This window comes from Trichoderma harzianum (genome assembly GCF_003025095.1).
Source record: "Trichoderma harzianum CBS 226.95 unplaced genomic scaffold M431scaffold_19, whole genome shotgun sequence".
Taxonomy (NCBI): domain Eukaryota; kingdom Fungi; phylum Ascomycota; class Sordariomycetes; order Hypocreales; family Hypocreaceae; genus Trichoderma; species Trichoderma harzianum.
Genome location: NW_020209267.1, coordinates 66,764 through 85,672, shown reverse-complemented (window position 1 = coordinate 85,672; position 18,909 = coordinate 66,764). Strand labels below are relative to the sequence as shown.

Below are 18,909 nucleotides of genomic sequence, written 5' to 3'. Positions count from 1 at the left end.
TAATGCTCCCGCACAAAAGCAGGAGCCTGTCCCGGAGAGAGAGGATGGCAAGGACAATTTCTGTGGTCTGCCAGTGAAGTGCTCCATCATGTGATGGAAGTCGAAAACCTGTTTAAAAAATATATATATAATTTATATCCCTTGCAATTCTTTGCTTTAATATCCAACAAAATACCTAGTACCTAGATGCAATAGAATTGAAGTACATTATTCTTTCTAATTACGGCATCATCTTGTGACTATATTACAAATGTTCCTTCTTTCGTAGCACACAAATCTCCGCCATACAATCGATGGAGAGTACGTCGTGGCTAATCTGTTTTGCGCTCTTCCCAATCATCAAGTCGTCGATGAGCTGGTATAAATAAGATATCGTAGTCTCTTTCGACGATCCCTTCCCAGCAGGGTCTCCCCCAAACGATTCCCAGTAACTGGTCTGCAGATCCTCAATCACGTATAGACCTCCGGGTTTAACGGTTTTCCAGAGGACCTCGAGAGATGCGATTTGCTGATTCATCGTATGACCACCATCGTCGATAATGACGTCGAATAAGCCATCTGCCGTTGTTTCTGCGGAGAACCTTGCAAGAAAGACGGTGTCTGCTTGATCGCCGATGAACACATGTGCGTTGGCGGTTTTGTCTTGGTACTTTTCGGCACACTGCCTATCATACTCGATGAAGTAGAGATCGACGAATGGCAGGTATTCAAGCCAAGTGTAGTAGGACGCCCCTGGGCCGTAGTCCTGCAAAAAAAAAGTTATAAACCGGCCGAATCGGCATAGCAAAACTGATAGACGTCTGTGCTCACCATGTTGCAGCCGAGTCCGATCTCCAAGACTTTTAACTCTTCATCTCGAATGCTGGATAGGTACTTGTCGTACATGAACTGGTATTTGTGCGTGGTGACTTTATCGGTGCCGTATTTTCGGGCAATCTGCTCAAAGTTTGGACGTCTGCTGGTGGAGGATTTGTCGCTGGAGCTGCTTCTATAGTGCTATCAGCTGCATGTTTGGCCAGAGCTCAGTTGGCACTTGGCTGGGTGGTATTTGATGTTCTAAGGGGCAATACGCACAGATGAGGGACGAGATTCCCCTGGATGGCCTCTGCCGTTGCGCTAACCCACTGGTTGGAAAGGGCATAGAGAAACAGGCAGGCTGCTATGACAAAGGCCAAAGATAGGGTCCGATTGAGTGACATCGTGACGTTGGTTTGCGGCGATCTTCAAATGCGAGAAACAAGGGTCAAGCCGTCAGTGGATAGTGGCGAATCTTGGTTCCATTACATGAAGTTTGAACGGTTTACATTTCTACAAGACTCAAGAGGCAGAAGGCATGAGAATACTCTGTTGAAGCTGGTGATTGAGAAGGCAGTTTCGACCTGTCTCTCAGTTTGTCTCTCCCCTACCTGCCAACTGCCTACTCTGCCTTTACCTGCCTTCCTAATGGTAAGATCTCCTCCTGCACTTCTGTTTCGTAAACCATTGCGAGGAAAGAAGAACCAGTACGTACAAAGGGAGCTTGTTACGCGCCTTACTCAATGCTTTGTCAAGCTACAGCCTGTACCTTCCATGGAGTCCTGCGAGATAACGTATACCGCCTATCACCTGCACACTTGGCAAGTGCTGCCCGCGGCTCTTGTCTGCCGAACTCATTTCTCCAACTTCAAAATCACACCATTATAGAACGGTAATCCATACAAGGTAGGTATGTCCCTGACTATATACGTATTCGTATTAAATAAAACCGCTGCTTGCCTCTTTTTTATGCTCCGCTGCGCAGATTCGTTTCATAAACTCTAATTTTGCACAGAAATTATAGCAATGAATCTTTCCTTGGCCACCCCCGCACTCTCTTTTTTCACCTTCACTTCCTGGCCACCCCACAGTGGACACAGCGGCGCAACTTCCCTCACTGTGAATGCATCGCAACTTCCTCAAACTCTTCGCAACATCATGACGCGCCTTCCAGTGAGTTTTGCTTTTCTTCAGCGAAACATTTTCGTTTTCCCCTCTGCTCATCTGATTCTTTCTCTCATTATTTCCCGCTTATTTACGACTAGATTCATACTATGGCAAATCTCCATGCTGCTGCTACTGGTTTGCGACATGCAGCGGACCAAATCGATTTATACGCAGACACTCCTGTTCTTACTTTGCATAATGCGGAAGTTCGTATGCGTACTATTGTGCATGAAGCCTTGACGCCTATGCATGGTAAGTACTACTTGCTCGAGAAGTATTGACAATGGTGCTGACCTAGTAATAGATGCCATAGTACAGATGAACGCCAGAATGGAACAGATGAACGCCAGAATGGATCAGATAAACGCCAGAATGGATCAGATATTCGATGGATTGAACGATATGGGTCTGCGCGTTGGGCAAATCAACCAGACAACTACGAATATAGACAAAAGATTAACAGCGTCAAACTGGAATTTGTCTATTCGATCTCAGAACAGTATTGTTGTTCGTGATAATATGACAATCCATCCGTTATACAGCATGGTTACTGGTGATATCATCGTCGGTTGCCCTACCACTACCGCCGAGATTGACAGGATGACTAGTAAGTTTTATTATACCGCTGGATGTATGCAAATGGTTAATATTCTCTGACTAGCTGTCCGAATTGACGCAATCCTTCGACAACTCGATATTATTCCCACTGGGTCGCTGAATATGAAACGACGGCAGCTGAAGCAAGCTTTGGGAGTGGTGGTTCATGTACTCTAATCCTACTTAAATATCAAATTATCACGATGTCTATTGGTTGCCAGCGGATCCGATACCAGCTCGCCGTCATATAGCCGCTGCCGCTCGTCTCCAACAGGGGGCGCTACTTTAATTTCTCCGCGATAGATTTCAATCACAGAGACGACGGGCAGGGCGAGAAGAAGCATCGATAGAAGCTGGCCGAAGCTCCAGTCCTTCTCCCCCTCGTCACTTAGCTTCACGGATGCCCAAACGCCTGAGAAAGCAGAATGATGCGGATCGCAGCCCCAATGGCAACAGCTGCCATGAGGATCCATCCTACAATCTGCACAATCCTGTAAAGCTTCTGCTTCCGACTATGCAAGTACCACGTCGCAAGAACGAAGATAATGACATTTCCCGCCATTGCCGCAATAGTACCAACATACGACAGCCCGGCATTGGACGGAGATTTTTCTCCGTCAACTTTCCAGACACATGCCACGGGAAGAGTCGACTTATCCAGCCCCTTGGCCACGGTCTGGAGGACAAAGACCCCGGAGACTGTCGACAGTGCCAGGTTGACGAACATGAGCAACTGTCTCATCCATCTCAACACCCAGTCGCGACGATAGTCTCGGACTAGCGCCAAAAGCGTAGCATTGTGCGTTGCCATGGATAGGAGGGAAAGCATCCAGATTAGGAAGAAGTGATACGGTACAAGGGAGTTCATCTTGGCCAAACCAACGCCTGCGAAGCCTTTCATTTAGCGTCGTGCTACCAGGAGATATCCGGGGTTCGTGCGTGCAGCTTACTTTGGATGCCGATCCCTTGCATGATCTGTGAGTCGCTGTATCCATTCAGTAATTTTCGCCGGGTTGTTGACTCTCTGCCTCGGAAGTCTGCAAGAATCACGCTCGCAGATAGGATGATGGCCAGGCCGGCCGTGATCATGAAAGAAAGGAGAATATGTTGGCAACGGTCAACACGGCTCGGGCAATAGGGGAGCCCCAAGCACTGCTCCTCCACGGGATATTTCTTTGTCGCGAGTGCCTGTCAACGTACTCCTTGCCCTGCGACACCCGAATCACTGGGGGTGGACTCGGGTGCGGACGTGCAATTCAGTGTCCCCATGATGAAAAGATGGTATTATCGACTGGGGCGTTTACGAATTTACGAACAGCATCAAATTTCAAAAATGAGCCCGCCCGCGCCCGTCTACTTTAAAAAGCAAATTTACCTATGACGCCTTGGCAACGGTGGGGAGCTATTTTTACCCAATGTGTTCGTATGACATCTACGGACAACACCGATGATGATATTGGGCGGCTCGCTTTGAAACGCCCAAAGACCTGTTTGGGCTGCGGGAGCCGCTCATCTTTGACTGGCCCAGACTGTTTGCCTCTGCCACAGTGGCTCGTGGCTCGGTTTTCTGGGCGACAAGGCTGTTACATGGCAAGCCAGACAATGCGGAGGGCAGGATTCAGGAATACCAGGGTCTGCTTTCGCTCTACCAATCCCAAAGGGAGAAAGCCTTGGATGATGATCATCACTAGCCACCTTGACCTGGGCCAGAGGTGCGCCGCCCCACTTGCTTTGCTGCCATAGAACCCCGGCAGTTGGCCAGGATGACTCCACCAAGCGCTGGAAAAGAGGCGCGTCTGGCAACCCTGCAGCTCGGGAACCCTGTCTGTCCACCTAGCTCTGCATCCCGTCATATTTGAGTTTGCATATTTCCTAGTTTGAGGCCCGTTTTGGGAGGAGTGCTACTGCAGGGTATCATGATTGCTCGCCAGCGCCGATACTGGGAAGAGACACCACAGCGAGAATCACATGAGGGGAACCTCATCTTCTGCCGTGTCAGCCTACCACCACGAGACTGGCTTGCCTAGCTCATCTATTCTTAAATGAGTTGTGACCGTTGGGCGCCGGAAATGGAGAAAGAAAGCTACATGCTCTGCTGCTAGCACAGAGTTGTATTACCTTCATATGCATGTCTATCATTGCTGTCGCACCACATTGACCCTTGGTGAAATTGCATATTGAGATTGAGATTCCCTCGCTGATACAAGTGCCGTGCTTCGGCAGGCATGCAAGCTGGGTTGTATGTTTTGTCTTCAAAGGGGAAAACAAAGGGAAAAAGAAGTTCATGACCTGTGGCTGTGTCCTCCCCTGCCTTGTTCGGCTACCCCCGTTGTCTTTCTTAACTTCAAACCCCCCAGTTATCGGGACAGACGTGCGGCCGACGTCTTTGACAAACTCCACTTACTCGCCTCTACGGAGACAATTAACCAATCCAGTGTGCCTGCTGAATAGCTGTAATCACAGGGATGATGATTTGGGTTCTAAAAGAAATCATCAAAAAATCTCAGGAAAGCGATTGAAACTTTTGTGATAGAAGCATGGGGTGCTACAGTACTCGTACTTCGTGCCGCGTCCTCGTACCGTCTGGCCACCATCTCATCTCACGGACAGACGACACAATGCCAGCGGACACATAATACTCTGAGACACCTGAGACATTACAGCACAAACGCCCCGTTACCGGCCGACTGGATCAATCATATCGACTTCTCTGTGCTCTGGGCAGAGCAGCCGTGCAATATGAATCAATGCCGTGTAACGCTGGCTATCCCCGATTAGACTCTCGCCTCTCAGCCGAGACCATTGGGAGATCTTTAGCGCTAGTCGCCCGTAATAACGATCGCCGCGCCAGATGCCCTGTCTGTCAAGTTGCGCCTTGTTCAAGGGATAAAATCTTGTCCCCTATCTTCATCAAACCAAGCTTAGCGCCAAAGCACACACGCGTGATCCACGTGCAGCACAAACGTGAGCCGTCCAGGCTCGATGGCCCAGCTATTTGGATCGGTCAAAGATGCTTGTCGCTAGCGGACATGTCGGGCGATAGCCATTGTCGAGAGGCGGACGGCCGACGCCGTCAGTTGGGACGACTGTGCTCCCTGGTCACCGCGTTGGTCGCGATGGTAATACCAGCATCATCCGTGCAAGTTACGAGAGAGGATGGAGCATCGCCCCTTTGAGACCTGGAGAACTACCGGTGGATCGAGGATGCACTTATGCGTGCGAAATCGCTAACACCGGCAGACGGTGGCGGACGCCAACAACACCGAACGCAAGTGAGAATGGCGAGTGGGCCTGGACGTTGACAAAGTGCTCCTGTGCGTGCTTCAGGTACAAGCACGCACACAAACGCAGCTTCGAGAGTCAGTGCGTCGTCTCCTTTGCGAGGCCAACACCATACAGGCATAGAGAGTACTGTGCGGGCGTAGTAGTAGTATTATCAACGTTGCCTTTGAAGTTCCAGCTGAACCGACCGCCGGTGGTTAGGCACGAGAGCCGTATACAAGGGCATATCAGCCCTTGTTCACAACAACATGTTCCCCATGCGGTTCACCCGGCTGGACGGTTCGCTGTTAGGCCCTCTGAGACTGCAATCTTGCACACATGACCCAAGACCCAAGAGCTTGACAGGTTTGTTAATGGCCGGGGAAGTGAGCCGGCCAGCGGTGCACCGGAATTGAGTAGCATTTTCATGGTCCACGCCCACCCCAAAGAGTAACGATTCGATTTTACGGGAGCGTTGGTTGGTGGATAGCCAAGAGATGAAATGGAGATGTCTAGGAGTTGGAGCATGCCAATGCGGAAGCGGTAGAATCATCTCCATACCTAAACTCCCCCACGCATGAGGTGATGCTATATTTCGCCCCCCTTGCTTTCATCTGCTAACTTTGTCAGTGCCGCGAGCTACCGTAAGGTATCCATGCAGATTTGGCCAAGCTACGGGATCTATCAGTCGGCGATTGTGCGTTTATCCTGTCCCCAACGGGGCTAGCTAACCATGCTGTCGGTCCCATGTCCAAGCAACCACGATGGTCGGGGAGGGGTTCTGAGTCCTCCTGGCTGAGAATCTCGCTCGGCCGTAGACGGTGACAAGGAGAAGGGAGGAGGCAAATACGGGGATTGGGCGTTGTGTTCCCTTGGTGGAGCGCTTTCCATGTGCGCTTCCTTTGTTTCCATTGCCATGCTTCCTCGAAAATGGCCCACCGACCATGTTCCAGGCGAATTTGTCTCAGCTGTACGGAGCAGATGAAACCCAACCAACGGCGGGTTTATGAGGAAATGCCACTGAGATCCCAACGTGCGGGTATGCTCGAGATACCGCGTGGGTGCATCTAAGCCGGCGGCCCATGTCCTTACATCCACTCCCCCCTCTTCCTGTTATGCCACCTTTGCGGCGGTGCTTCCCGTAGTCAAATGGTTTTTGTTATTAGATTGATCCAGGATAATCTGCCAGAAGTAGCACTTGGGCGACCCGGGGTTGCAGGCTTATATTCCCTCTGCATGCCTTGTCTTGCATGATATTATCGAGATCAATCTTGTCGACAAATCTCTCTAGCCCGCCATGATCGTCCTTCCTAGACCTACTATGACTCCGAATCTAGGAGGCCCTAGTGCTCACAACACAGCTTTTGAATCTTCTACCTCACGATTCATCCACCACTATCATCATCCTTACATCAACCATCAACACCAACATCAACCTCTACATCAACATCAGCCCCTGCAGCAACCTCACAGCCCCCATCACCACAGTCCATCGCCTGAGATGAACCATCAACCTCTGCACAGTTACCCGCCTCAAAGGCAAACCCAACCGCTCCAGCAGCAGCAACAACTCCAGTTCCAGCACCAGCACCAACAGTATCATTCCCCGCAACTTCATCCATCCTCTCACCATCGGCAACATTCACGAACCATGCCGTCCCTCATCGAACGTTTACCGCAAGAGCTTCAGAGACTTGTCTTTTCTCACCTGGACTACCAAACCCTCATCTACCTGTCCACCATGAACCGATACTTTCATCAAACCATAAACCCCCAGAGGATGGCTGATCCAGCAGACAAGGCACAGTTCGTCATGAGAGCAGCGAAAGACTTTGCACAGCACCGTCCTAGCGAAAAGGGGCATGACTACAAGCCTGGCAACTTCGAGTGTTACATCTGCTTTCGTGTGCGGTCGCCGGAGCACTTTGACATGCTGCAGCCCCAGTCCATCTACGTCGATGCCCATGGACACGCAATCCGTGATCGAGAGCCAGACTCGCGGTCGGATAGACTCGTCATGCTTCGACGGTTCTGCATCTCCTGCGGTGTGGAGACCGGGATACACGCTCCTTTTGACTGTCTTACTACAAGGACGGGACGGGACCTCTGGGTCTGCAGGTGCAGGAAAGTCTGGTCCAAGCCTGGCTGCCTGCGTTGTCCCGACTGTCAGGGAGACTGCCCTCTTCGACCGAGGAGGAAGCTGGGCGTGGACCGTGTGTGATTTTGCATTTATCGGTCGCGGCTCGAGTGGTACTCGATCAGGTTATCGAAGTCATTCATTGGTGTTGGAGTCAGGTACATCAACAGCCCTCGGCGTTTGGGCATAATAACAAAGAGCGTGGATGGGATCTTGGACAAGACATAATTACGGCCTAGCGGACTGGGACCCGGAAGGGTAGCATCGTCACACAAGACGGGAATGGGCACAAGGAGAAACCATGCATTGCTGGCGTCAACGGAGGGGGTAAAGGGTTATTGGGGCTTGAGCTTTGGCGGTTAATATTAGAAGGCGCTTTTGGGTATAACAGGAAATACATCATTCACTCAAGTTTAGTTAATACAATATACCATACCATACTGTATCTACTGCTGTGTCACAGCGTCCTCTTTGACCACAGTGATGTTCGCCATGGGGAGGTTGTCTTTAGAGGGCAAACGGCGGTGTGGATGCGGCGTCTTGCCGTGGAAGAGGAGCGTCCTCTTCCCGCTGGGTGAGTGACCGAGTACTACGACGGTCTATAATACTGATTTGGAGTTTACCTTGGCTTCATCTTTATCTTTGTATTGACCACCTTCGAAGCATTTTGCCATATAACCGCCTTTGTTACTGCCCTTTGGCCTGAAAAACGTGACTTTGTCGAAGCAAACGGCCTTCTATTTAAATAGGAACATATTTCTTTCCTTTTCCTCTTCTTCACTTCTTCACTTCTTCACTTCTTCACATCGTAAATTACGTTCACCCCAATCTTACTTTTAATTTTTAAGTAGCACTATGTGCCTTTAATTTCTCTTCTCAAGTACCTAGGTGCTGACTATCTTATCTACTTTCGTCATTCGTTCTGGCTCCGATTACCACATAACTCAACATTTACTTTCCTTGTTCAATTTGCTCATTGATCTCAATTTTAATATAACCTTTTTGCTGCCACCATGGCCTATTCATTAACAGTCGCAGCTCTCCTACACCCGTGGTCTGGGCGCATCGACATTGCTTCCCGTCTGCCCCTGCGCCGAAATGAATGGGCCATCTCCAACACTATACCGTTCACCGTCGACAGATATCCAACAACGGTAGAGAATTACAAGACAAGACGCAAGAGTTTATCAGTTGATCTTTCATGGATACTCCGTGGCCAGAGAAATGCCACCGAATGTGAAGTCGCCGAGGAAGAGGAGAGCACCAGGTTGCTTTTCCCCATCTTCGCGAGCTTTACTTTGGGTACGAAATGAAGCTAATGAACCATGTTTAGTTCCATTTCAGATACACAGAGTGATCTATTGAGCTCAGGTGATGCGACTTGCGAATTCTCAGATAACAAGAGCGAGACGCCTGAAATGGAAGCGAACGACACCTGCGATATACAAGAGGACACTGTTAACACAGATGTCGATTTGGAGATACCCAAGACCATCAAAGCGCCTCTAACACCTCCCGCCGTACTCAAGACGTCACCAGAGCCCATGTATGGCAACGAATACTTTGAAATCGCCAAGTCTAATGTTGAAGGATGGGGAGCTTTCGCAACGCGGGATCTGACCAAGGGAGATGTCATCCTGAGAGAGATCCCGTTGTTTGTGGCTGAAACTGATAAAGTCTTTCACGAATTCTACAAGCTTGACGGGGATGCTAAGAAAGTCGCGCTCAGCCTCCATTCGCATCGTCTCATAAAAGGGGGCACGCCTCAAATCCTCGCAGTTTGGCAAACTAATTGGCAAGTTTCAGCTGCCTCCATTAATGTACTTTACAAGTTACTAATATGTGTGTAGTTTTGCTGTTGCTCACCATGCGTCGGGCTTGTTCCCCATAGCTGCTCGGTTCAACCACGCGTGCGATCCCATCAACAATGTGGAATACGAGTTTGATCACGATAACGGCGTTCTTACGATGATGGTGCGAGAAGATGTTACTGCTGGAACAGAGCTCAAGATTTCATATGGGAAGAATCTGAGCCCGCAGGACTTGTACATGTGCTATGGGTTTAGGTGCAGCTGTGGGGGCTGTAGGGGGTTGAGTGATAGGGAGGTGGCGAGCATTACTATGCATTGGTGACTGATACCGAGATGCATCTGGACTTATTGAGCAATAAAAATAACATGATCATACGCAGCTTCGTAAACGGGCGGCTCGTGGTGGGGGGTTTCCCTGTCTTGGAGAGTTTACAACGAGCAATACGCACTGCAGATGTGCCTCTAGATAGCGCGGGAGCGTATTATATAGCACTATTTCCCCCCTCATCTTATTCTAATATTTAATACGCATTGATATGTTTATTCTCTGACATATAGAATAGTTACGGTTGTGGCATTTTCCCTTTCTTATATCTTGTTTGACCACTGCCTAATTCTGTTTACAAGGCAAGATATGTATTTTCATAATATCAAAATGTATTTAAAGGCATGCTATATTTCTACTTCTGGTAATGCACATAAATTATATCTATTCTAATAGGCATTATTAAGACTGCATACGTGAGTGTGGTTTAATTCACTCATGGTGGTAAGTAAGAGTAACAGCAATGCGTCGATGCAATTGAACTTTACCGAAGGATAATACCACTACGGTCTCATTACGTTATAGAGTACATGTATATAAGTTAACCCACCCCCCGTTAATGAGAGGACTACTGTTGAGTAGTCACGTGGATCTCTGCGATCACTCTCCTTGTTCAAGCCCACTCTCCGTTTGCTTCTGTTTGCATCTAGCTTTTCCCTCTTTCATAGCGCAACACAGAGCTCATCTTCTCTAGCAATGCCTTCGTGCGATCGTTGCGAGAAAATATTTACCACGTAGGTGAAGGACTACTATTACAAAAGTACTTGGTACAGGCCTAATCTTACACTTTGATACTTGTATAGTGCCAGAAGGCGCAGATCGTAGTGCGATCTGGAGCTTTCATGCAGCAGCGGCCAGACAATCCCTGTCCACAAGATCATTGTCTTTTCGCAATCCAGTGTCATTGAACAACCGTATTATGAGGAATGGGTAAGCCTACATATATCGAGGACAATGCCTATTCCCTGTACTGATTTCCATCTGCGCCTATCTAGGGGCATGGAAAATACGCAATATGTGGTTATGATTTCGACGACGTCCAACGGTTGGTCGATTATCTATATACTGGCGACTATAAAACAACACCTTCGGACTCGTCCGAGGAGCAGGACAAGGCTTCTGAATTGATCGCTCACGGGAACTTGCTGGGGCTGGCAGAAGAATACGGCATCCCTGGGCTTCTACAACTGTCAATGAAAAAAGGCAAGGCAGCCATTCGGGATGAGCCAGAGACACGCGCCTTGACCGAATGCATACCCAAGGTTTATGAATCGGTAATTAACCCAGACAGCATGATTTTCAATCTCATGATTGAGTCCATCAGAGAGAGAATTGGGCGGACTCCGCTTGACCTTAACACCCGTTACATTCTGAACTCTGCAATGCAAGAAGTTCCTGACTTTGCGAGAGGCCTTGCCATGTCATTTGCGACACAGCAGCCTCAAAATGAAGGTGGCGATTCGGATCTCTAATGTAGCTTCAGTAGCTCTAATCAAACAAATTGTTGGTTTTCTTTATACAGAGATTGCTTGGACATGTTTATTCTGTAACTTGGAGCGTGCAGTTCAATGGATTACTGCAAACCGTTTGTTAATTGGAGTTATGTAAGTGCCATTCACAGCGTGTGGATACGTTATAGTTGCGCGTTGAACTTTCATCTTTCTCCATAATCCAACACTAAACAATTGGCGTGTTATCTATGGATCTCGGTAAGCCTGGGAAGCTCGGTGGCTTATTCCCATCCAATGCCATTTTAGCACGAGTCAAGCAAGAGAGTGACGGCAAGATGACGACGGATGGAATTGAAAAAGCTCACAACAATATAAGCTACAGTTTTAGCGCCGCCGAGAACAATACAATACCAACAATCGACTTGTTTTCTCTTTTGATATCCCAAACAGCTGCATTTTGTCCTGTCAATTATCAATCTGTGCCTATTTTCTGGCACCGACCAAATGATGCAGTCGCAGCTAAACACGTATTATAATGACCTGTGCAAGCAAATGTTGAGGTGAGTAAACACTGCACGGAATAGTACACAACTAACTTTGTACCTTTTCTTCTCTCCCAACAGCGCCCAACATCGTGGAGAGTTTTGTGATCTTGACATTGTATGCAACGGCCATACAATATCCGTCCACAAGGTCATTATCTGCTTGCAATCTCCAGTCATCAAAGCAGCATGTACTGGTTCATTTGCGGTGAGTCCATGAGCGTGTGTCTGCCGATAAGAAGAGCTGTTTCTGAGACAGTTTGTTCCTTTCGCACCTGTTTAGGAGTCCTGTGGAAGATACGAAATCAAAGACTGCTCTTATGAAACTGTCCAAGGAATGGTAGACTATCTATACACGGGCAATTATGACACTTACACGAAAGAATTACCCAAAGAGCAATCCGAGGAGCCGGGGGAGATTGTGCCGGGGCAGCGCGATGTGTTTAGTGAATTAATCCAGCATGTGAAAATGTTCAGCCTCGCAGACAAGTATCTCATCGACGGACTTCTCGAGTTATCGAGGACCAAATTCAAGAAAACAGTCAGGAATGAGCGGGACACGTGCGCATTTTCCCAATTCGTGGCCGAGGTGTACGACTTACAATTCGAGTCGAGCAAAGAACTGCGTGACATCGTGGTTGAGTCTGTCAGAGAGAGGGTCGCGGTGACTCCGCTGAAACCCAGCGTCCAGGAGGCCGTGGATGGTTTAATAGACGAAATTCCCGAATTCGCGGGTGATCTGGCCAGGTCATATCTGCGACGGCCGATACTGGGACACTGCACCACTTGTGGGACTCACAAGTTGGTTTCAATATCGACGCTGCAGTGCAGGTGTGCGGAATGTGGAAAAGGCGGCGCAACGCCTTTGGGATCTTGGTACGAAGGAAAATCATACTGAGTCCTCTTACCTCCTACATTACCAGGGGAGTGACTACTGTATCTAATATCTCAAGCACATAGGGAGCCGATGAGCATACTCTGGGGCACCATGATATACTTTTAAATACTTACTGCAAGAAAATGGCGATGTTATTAGGAACGCTCTCTTACAGCACCACTTATACCACTGAAATAACTACGTCAATGAAAACATCATGGCTTCTTACATATCTTGGCTTCGACTTCAAATTTCCACGTGCAAATAGTTGCAGCAGGCTAACGTAGCAAGCGCAGGTACACAAACAATGCAACCATCTTCCGTTCCCCCATTAAGAAAAAGAATTGCCCAGGTAGGCAGCTCATGTGCTTGTCAAGCATGATTGACGCCCTTGACGCCCACCCAGAAAATGCGGCTAGTGGGAGTCCGTCGTATTTAGTATTCGGCATCCGTACCCTTGAAATCGGCGAAGCTTAACGGGAGATCCAGCGGGGTAGATAGCCTTAGGTAACTAATAGAGACTGAGTAACTGTTTGTAGACAATATTGAATGAATCCATCTCACAACTCTCTCTCTCTCTGTACCTTCATCATCGACCAATTAGTCCTGTTGCCTTTGTGTTTCTAAACCAAAAGTTGATTAATCCTCGGATCTCTCAAAAAAAGACTCAATTGACCATGCATCACTGGCTCTCACCCGTAGTGCAGCTCTCATGCCTGCTGCACACGACCGTCCACGCACAGCAACACCAATTCGTGGCTCACGGTGGCAGCCAGATCCCCTTCTGGGCTCACACCGAGAGTGTCGGTGAGATTAATCTGGCGACGTACGATTTCGGCGGCATTGGCACCTACGCAAATCTGCCGTATGAGAATTGCTTTGTCGACAATGACTTTTCGGAAGGATTCGATATTGCCATTCTTGGAGCTCCCTTTGACACGGTCTGTATCGCCTATAACTACTGGCTTATATGAGTTCTGCATTCAACTGACAGCAATCAACTAAAAGGCAGTAACGGGACGTCCCGGAGCACGCTTTGGGCCAAATTATATCCGGGCCGCCAGTAAGCGCAGGGCATATGGTTACAGCATATATACTGGTGAGAAGTTCTCAGATTGCATGGTTCCAACAAGTTGCCGCGATAATCATGGCAATTCTAACCATGTTCTGTATATTCAGGCGTCGACCCTGTCCACGATTGGGCCAGAGTTGTCGATTGCTTTGACGCCCCGCTAACGTGGCTCGATAATCGTGTTGCGCTCAAGACGCTTGATCAAGCTCACAGGGCCATTTCTGGGAGGTCGACGGCTCACCCTGAGAAATCGACAATACCGAGAATCGTGACGCTGGGAGGCGATCACACTACAACCCTGTCAGCGCTGCGGTCGACATACAAGCGATGGGGGCAAGTGTCTGTCATTCACTTTGACAGCCACATTGGTGAGATGCAATCATGGCCTGATCTGAACATGTAGAGATTACTAACTTTTGCTATAGACACTTGGGATCCGGAAGTTCTAGGTAAGGAATAACAGTTGGCCCAAAAAAGCACCTCTTCTACGATGCTAACTTATAACAAGGCGGTGGTATTTCAGATTATGCGTAAGTCAGAAAGCAACATGGCAAGTCTAATATGTAACGTGAACTGACATCTCTCCAGGAGGATCAACCATGGAACTTTTCTACACATTGCACATGAAGAGGTACAACTCACATCGACCACTTGTAACTAAAGACGATGATAGCCCGCTCACTCTGATAGAATCTTATTCTCAACTCATCGATTCATGCCGGCATTCGCGCGCCATTGACGCGACCAAAGGCGGATATGCGAAACGACAGACGTTGCGGTTTCGACACAATCACTGCCCGTGACTTTGATACCAAGGGAGTTCAGTCCATCATCGACCAGATTCGACAGCGCGTCGGTGAGACCAACGTCTACATTAGCGTTGATATCGATGTTCTCGACCCTGCATTTGCTCCTGGTATGGTACTCTTTCATGATGTGCGTGTCTACTTTGGTCGCTGACGAAGGATTAGCAACTGGTACTCCAGAGCCAGGCGGTTGGAGTACCCGCGAGTTGATGACCATCTTGGCTGGGCTAGCGGGACTGAACATTATTGGAGGAGACGTAGTTGAAGTGGCACCGGCATACGATAATAATGGTGAGACTACTGCACTTGCGGCTGTGGATGTTGTTCAAGCAATTCTTGAACTTATGATTGCGCAGTCAGTAAAGGCGCCAGCGAAAGAGTAAAGGCGTCTATAACCCGATACCGCCTGTGTAGCCAGTATATATTAGGTATTTATACCAGTAGTATATATCATGTACTATAGGAGCCCTTGAATGACTGGAACCCAATTCATGATGCTGAGGTGATATTAATCTTCATTCGTAGATTAAATTCTGTCTTCCTGTAAAAGCAAGACTTTTATCTAGTCAACAAGTTTTCCTGACTATTGAAGAGATTTCCGAATATCGACTGCCAATCCAATCCTAAATGCCCTCCCTTGGCAGAGAAATTGTAACCTATGGCCCTATAGTATAATGCCATCAGATATTAACGTACATGAGATAGTATCCAATGGTACACCCTGCTGCCGCGACCAGTTGTTGGACGCCCTTGACGGTTTTCTCCCTGCAGTCCTGCATCAAGATCAACGGTCCCAAACGCCACCGCATTATTCAAGCGGTGCGTAAGATTCCTCGAGCCTCGATCCACTGCTTCTCTATAATTCCCGAAATGAGTATTCAGAAATTCGGCTAATTCCTCCCGGAATAGGGGATCAGGGTAAAAATCATTATCCACGACTAATAAGCCGTCGTCAGTACGATGAAGTCTATGAGCTGCGAGGTAGAAGCATAGGAAAGGAAGTCGAGTCTTACCTGTGTCGTCGATGGAGAAGGTTGAGAAGGATAGGCTGGCCGATGTGACGAGCGTCGTCTCGTCGTCGTTCCATTCGGAAGCTTGAGGAGCCGGATCGACTGGAATTATGGGAAGTCCTATCCGCGATAGTGCATCGTTGCGCATCTCCTGACGGTTGGGAGACATGGTGGTTGATTTGGCGGAGTGAAGAATCAGAGGTAAAGAATCACAGGTTGCTGGAAAGCGGAGAGGAAATTTGAAAGCATACGTGGTTTTTTCCATTTGTGGATGTTGAAGATCCATACTTTATATAAGGTTCTGGTTATCTATCGAGAAGTTTCTGAGTGTCCATGTACAGGATGTGGAAAGCTACCATCAACAAGGTTATTTGGGTCATGGGAAGTTCGTTGTACTTGGGCATGGAGAGTGGTTTGTAGAAAGTGTGTTCATTGTGGCGCATGGATCGACATTCAAATAATGTCTCATCTTTGTATCATACATGTTTCTCAGGTATAAGAACGGATGATGCTTTGTCCTCTATACCAAGGTGGTATCTGGAGCATATAGGGGGGCCCTGTCTGAGTTTCTCCACCAAGCCATAACACACTGCCGAATGGCAAGCTACAAAGACCTTTATATGATGCGGAAATTTCTATTGAGTTAATGATGCCGATGGAATACTTCATTATGCCTGCTGCCATTTGCGTTGCTTACTCATGTCGCCAGTTGATGGTGGTTAATATGATGCCGTGTAAGACACCAAGCTCACAGAACAGATGCCTAGCCCAACTTACATCCATCCCAAATGGGCTGCATCTTATCCATCATTAAGATCCGATAATTTATTCATCCTTAAGTGTATTTTTCAATCCGCATTTTGATATCATGAGCAGAAATTGCTTCATCTCGAGCCCTCACAAAGTCAGCCCTGCGCCCCCTCCGATGACTCCCCGCCGCCATCTCCAAAAAACGCCCTCAGCGTCATTAGCTCGGAGAACCAATCGGATTCACTGAATGCCTGTAGCTGTTGCCTGGTCGAGCAATGTATAAAATGCATTTTCCCCACGTTTCGAAAAGATCATATCCTTTCTGTCGCGTAATTGGATGCGCATTGCGGCGCACTATTCGAGTTACATTCTGCAGATGATGCTTCACCATTTGTATAATCTGCAGCATCGCCTGCATGGAATCCATGGCTTCATTTAAGGTGCCTATACATAACATCAAATATCATTAGCATATAAGCGGTTGTTTTTCTACTTAATTTCATCTAGTCATATTATTGTTTCGATTTATTCATTACAGACTTCACCCATGTCATAACATCATCCAGCATGGCTCTCACAGTCAATCTCATCGACAATCATCTCCCTCCATCAGTACTCACCTGGTCCCAAGACACATCAGAAGATTTAAACGAGCAAACTTTCCATTTCCAGTTCCCCAACTTTACATTTCAGCTCTGTCTCTCTATAGACCATAAAACCTTCCTCTCAAGCCGAATCCTCGATACCAACAGCTCAATACCGCGTCGCATCCTTGATCCCCTTCGGCAACACGTCCGCTCAATCTTCCTCACCCTCTACAACGAAGATGACGATTCATCGCATGTTAGAGAAGAGCATCTCCAGATTGCGATTCTCCAGGCTCTAGAACATTTATCAGAATATCCCGGAGAACCAGTACACCAAGCCACAAATCCCAAGGCAACCACCACTCCCACCAAAGGCTGGTCTGCCTCTGAAATCTCCAGCTGGGACGACATAATCTCCAACCCCTTCGGTCTCGACGTCTCGACCGTTCGCGACACCGCCTCATTCCTCCTGGGCATGACACCAGAGCAAATCGCGCAGCAAATCCCTTCAGCATGGAGAATCATTCACTTTGAAAACATTATGCGAGAAGACCTCCTCAAGCGCTTCCAGCGATACCAAGACCACCTCCGCACATTCCTCCCAGAACAACCCGGTCTGCGAAAGAAACTCCCTCCGCACTCTTCCCTAGACGGCCGCTACCGCACCACCCTCTCCATCGACACCGTTGTCGAAGACATGGTCAAGCCGAGACTCACGTTCCACGGCACGAGCCTTCGCTCTGTCCGCTCCATCATCCGCAACGGCTTCCTCCTCCCCGGCAAAGTCGCCGACGGCAAACGCATAGAATCGCCTCGCTCGGGGATAGCCTTCAACCGCGGCATCTATTCCTCCCAGTCTGCCGCGTACGCAATGTCCTACGCCAGCGGGCAGCGAGAACAGACACCGCTGGGAATGCTTCCCAGCATGCGATTGTTCGTCTGTGCGACCGTCATGGGCCGCACATATTGTTCCAAATCGTATAATAAGATCTCCAAAGCGGATAAGACGCTGGGGTCTGTTCACGGCCCTCTTGTTAGCGGCTTCGATTCACACTTTGACGGCGGATATGAATACATCATCCACGAAGAGAGGGCAATGCTGCCTTGCTTCGTGACTCACCTTGATCTAGGCTCGGAAGAAGCTCTAAAGTCGATTAAAGCAGCACAGCTCAACCCAGCATCGATCCAAGAGACGCCCACGACATCGAGGGCATCACGCCTTCACCAAGAGTACGACGACTCGCCTGGAGATCGCAAGCGTAAGCAGCTCGCCCTCAAAGCTGCTGCCATGAAATGGTTCCCCTACGGCTTTGGCACTGCCACCGGGACGAGCTTTGTTATTGAGGATATCGGGGCAACGTCAGACGATAGCGAAACGTATGGTGATTGGCAAGAAGACAAACATGCGTATGAGCCAGGTCATGAGCAGTCCGTCGGTTGGGGTAACCGGTCCTCTGGATGGGATGAAGAGGAAGGATATTTGCAAAAGGGATTGTTCCTCGATGAATACCAGAAAGATCGCGAGATAAGAGTCGAGAGAGGTAACAAGGCCGAACGAAGAGTAGACCTATAGGAAAGCATATAGAGACTCGACAGGCAAAAATGAATCAAGAAAATAATATGTCCTTCATTTGAGAGGCAAAAATTAAAACATCATAAACCATCGCCGCTTCGTAAACAATGCCAGTTTATTTTCCAAACCCAAGTTCTAGGATATCCGA

At 48.4% G+C, this 18,909-nt stretch overlaps 11 protein-coding genes across 11 annotated transcripts; 8 read left to right on the top strand and 3 right to left on the bottom strand.

Annotated features, from left to right (window-relative positions):
- Positions 1-244: 244 nt before the first annotated feature.
- On the bottom strand, positions 245-1,199 carry M431DRAFT_500325 (hypothetical protein; the record flags this gene model as incomplete). Its single annotated transcript, XM_024917912.1, has 3 exons — positions 245-745; positions 811-955; positions 1,075-1,199. 3 exons carry the CDS (start codon positions 1,197-1,199, stop codon positions 245-247), a joined length of 771 nt encoding a protein of 256 aa, XP_024768911.1.
- Positions 1,200-1,931: 732 nt separating this feature from the next.
- M431DRAFT_276074 (hypothetical protein) lies at positions 1,932-2,845 on the top strand. The gene is made up of 3 exons (XM_024913977.1): positions 1,932-2,214; positions 2,267-2,569; positions 2,624-2,845. Exons 1-3 carry the CDS (start codon positions 2,070-2,072, stop codon positions 2,734-2,736), a joined length of 561 nt encoding a protein of 186 aa, XP_024768910.1. The 5' UTR covers positions 1,932-2,069; the 3' UTR covers positions 2,737-2,845.
- On the bottom strand, positions 2,661-3,844 carry M431DRAFT_512986 (hypothetical protein). The gene is made up of 2 exons (XM_024919942.1): positions 3,510-3,844; positions 2,661-3,444 (listed from the first exon to the last, which is right to left on the bottom strand). Exons 1-2 carry the CDS (start codon positions 3,646-3,648, stop codon positions 2,954-2,956), a joined length of 630 nt encoding a protein of 209 aa, XP_024768909.1. The 5' UTR covers positions 3,649-3,844; the 3' UTR covers positions 2,661-2,953.
- Positions 3,845-7,030: 3,186 nt separating this feature from the next.
- Positions 7,031-8,300, top strand: M431DRAFT_512983 (hypothetical protein). The gene has a single exon (XM_024919941.1). The coding sequence runs from the start codon at positions 7,118-7,120 to the stop codon at positions 8,039-8,041; it is 924 nt and encodes a 307-aa protein (XP_024768908.1). The 5' UTR covers positions 7,031-7,117; the 3' UTR covers positions 8,042-8,300.
- Positions 8,301-8,970: 670 nt separating this feature from the next.
- On the top strand, positions 8,971-9,807 carry M431DRAFT_98063 (hypothetical protein; the record flags this gene model as incomplete). The annotated part of the gene is made up of 2 exons (XM_024924995.1): positions 8,971-9,224; positions 9,291-9,807. 2 exons carry the CDS (start codon positions 8,971-8,973, stop codon positions 9,805-9,807), a joined length of 771 nt encoding a protein of 256 aa, XP_024768907.1.
- A 22-nt stretch (positions 9,808-9,829) lies between these two features.
- Positions 9,830-10,090, top strand: M431DRAFT_97983 (hypothetical protein; the record flags this gene model as incomplete). Its single annotated transcript, XM_024924985.1, has 1 exon — positions 9,830-10,090. A coding segment is annotated over one exon (261 nt), but the record flags the coding sequence as incomplete, so codon positions are not given.
- Positions 10,091-10,789: 699 nt separating this feature from the next.
- On the top strand, positions 10,790-11,565 carry M431DRAFT_486855 (hypothetical protein; the record flags this gene model as incomplete). Its single annotated transcript, XM_024916433.1, has 3 exons — positions 10,790-10,827; positions 10,945-11,023; positions 11,089-11,565. The coding sequence occupies 3 exons, from the start codon at positions 10,790-10,792 to the stop codon at positions 11,563-11,565; spliced, it is 594 nt and encodes a 197-aa protein (XP_024768905.1).
- A 395-nt stretch (positions 11,566-11,960) lies between these two features.
- On the top strand, positions 11,961-13,310 carry M431DRAFT_512979 (hypothetical protein). Its single transcript, XM_024919940.1, has 3 exons — positions 11,961-12,104; positions 12,168-12,294; positions 12,370-13,310. Exons 1-3 carry the CDS (start codon positions 12,049-12,051, stop codon positions 12,982-12,984), a joined length of 798 nt encoding a protein of 265 aa, XP_024768904.1. The 5' UTR covers positions 11,961-12,048; the 3' UTR covers positions 12,985-13,310.
- A 237-nt stretch (positions 13,311-13,547) lies between these two features.
- Positions 13,548-15,325, top strand: M431DRAFT_153796 (hypothetical protein). The gene is made up of 8 exons (XM_024912895.1): positions 13,548-13,904; positions 13,972-14,062; positions 14,143-14,403; positions 14,461-14,484; positions 14,544-14,565; positions 14,624-14,666; positions 14,726-14,951; positions 15,007-15,325. The coding sequence occupies exons 1-8, from the start codon at positions 13,641-13,643 to the stop codon at positions 15,222-15,224; spliced, it is 1,149 nt and encodes a 382-aa protein (XP_024768903.1). The 5' UTR covers positions 13,548-13,640; the 3' UTR covers positions 15,225-15,325.
- A 139-nt stretch (positions 15,326-15,464) lies between these two features.
- On the bottom strand, positions 15,465-16,271 carry M431DRAFT_543246 (hypothetical protein; the record flags this gene model as incomplete). The annotated part of the gene is made up of 3 exons (XM_024921148.1): positions 15,855-16,271; positions 15,538-15,815; positions 15,465-15,497 (listed from the first exon to the last, which is right to left on the bottom strand). Exons 1-3 carry the CDS (start codon positions 16,135-16,137, stop codon positions 15,465-15,467), a joined length of 594 nt encoding a protein of 197 aa, XP_024768902.1. The 5' UTR covers positions 16,138-16,271.
- Positions 16,272-17,083: 812 nt separating this feature from the next.
- Positions 17,084-18,886, top strand: M431DRAFT_512976 (hypothetical protein). The gene has a single exon (XM_024919939.1). The coding sequence runs from the start codon at positions 17,169-17,171 to the stop codon at positions 18,759-18,761; it is 1,593 nt and encodes a 530-aa protein (XP_024768901.1). The 5' UTR covers positions 17,084-17,168; the 3' UTR covers positions 18,762-18,886.
- The last annotated feature ends 23 nt before the right edge of the window (positions 18,887-18,909 follow it).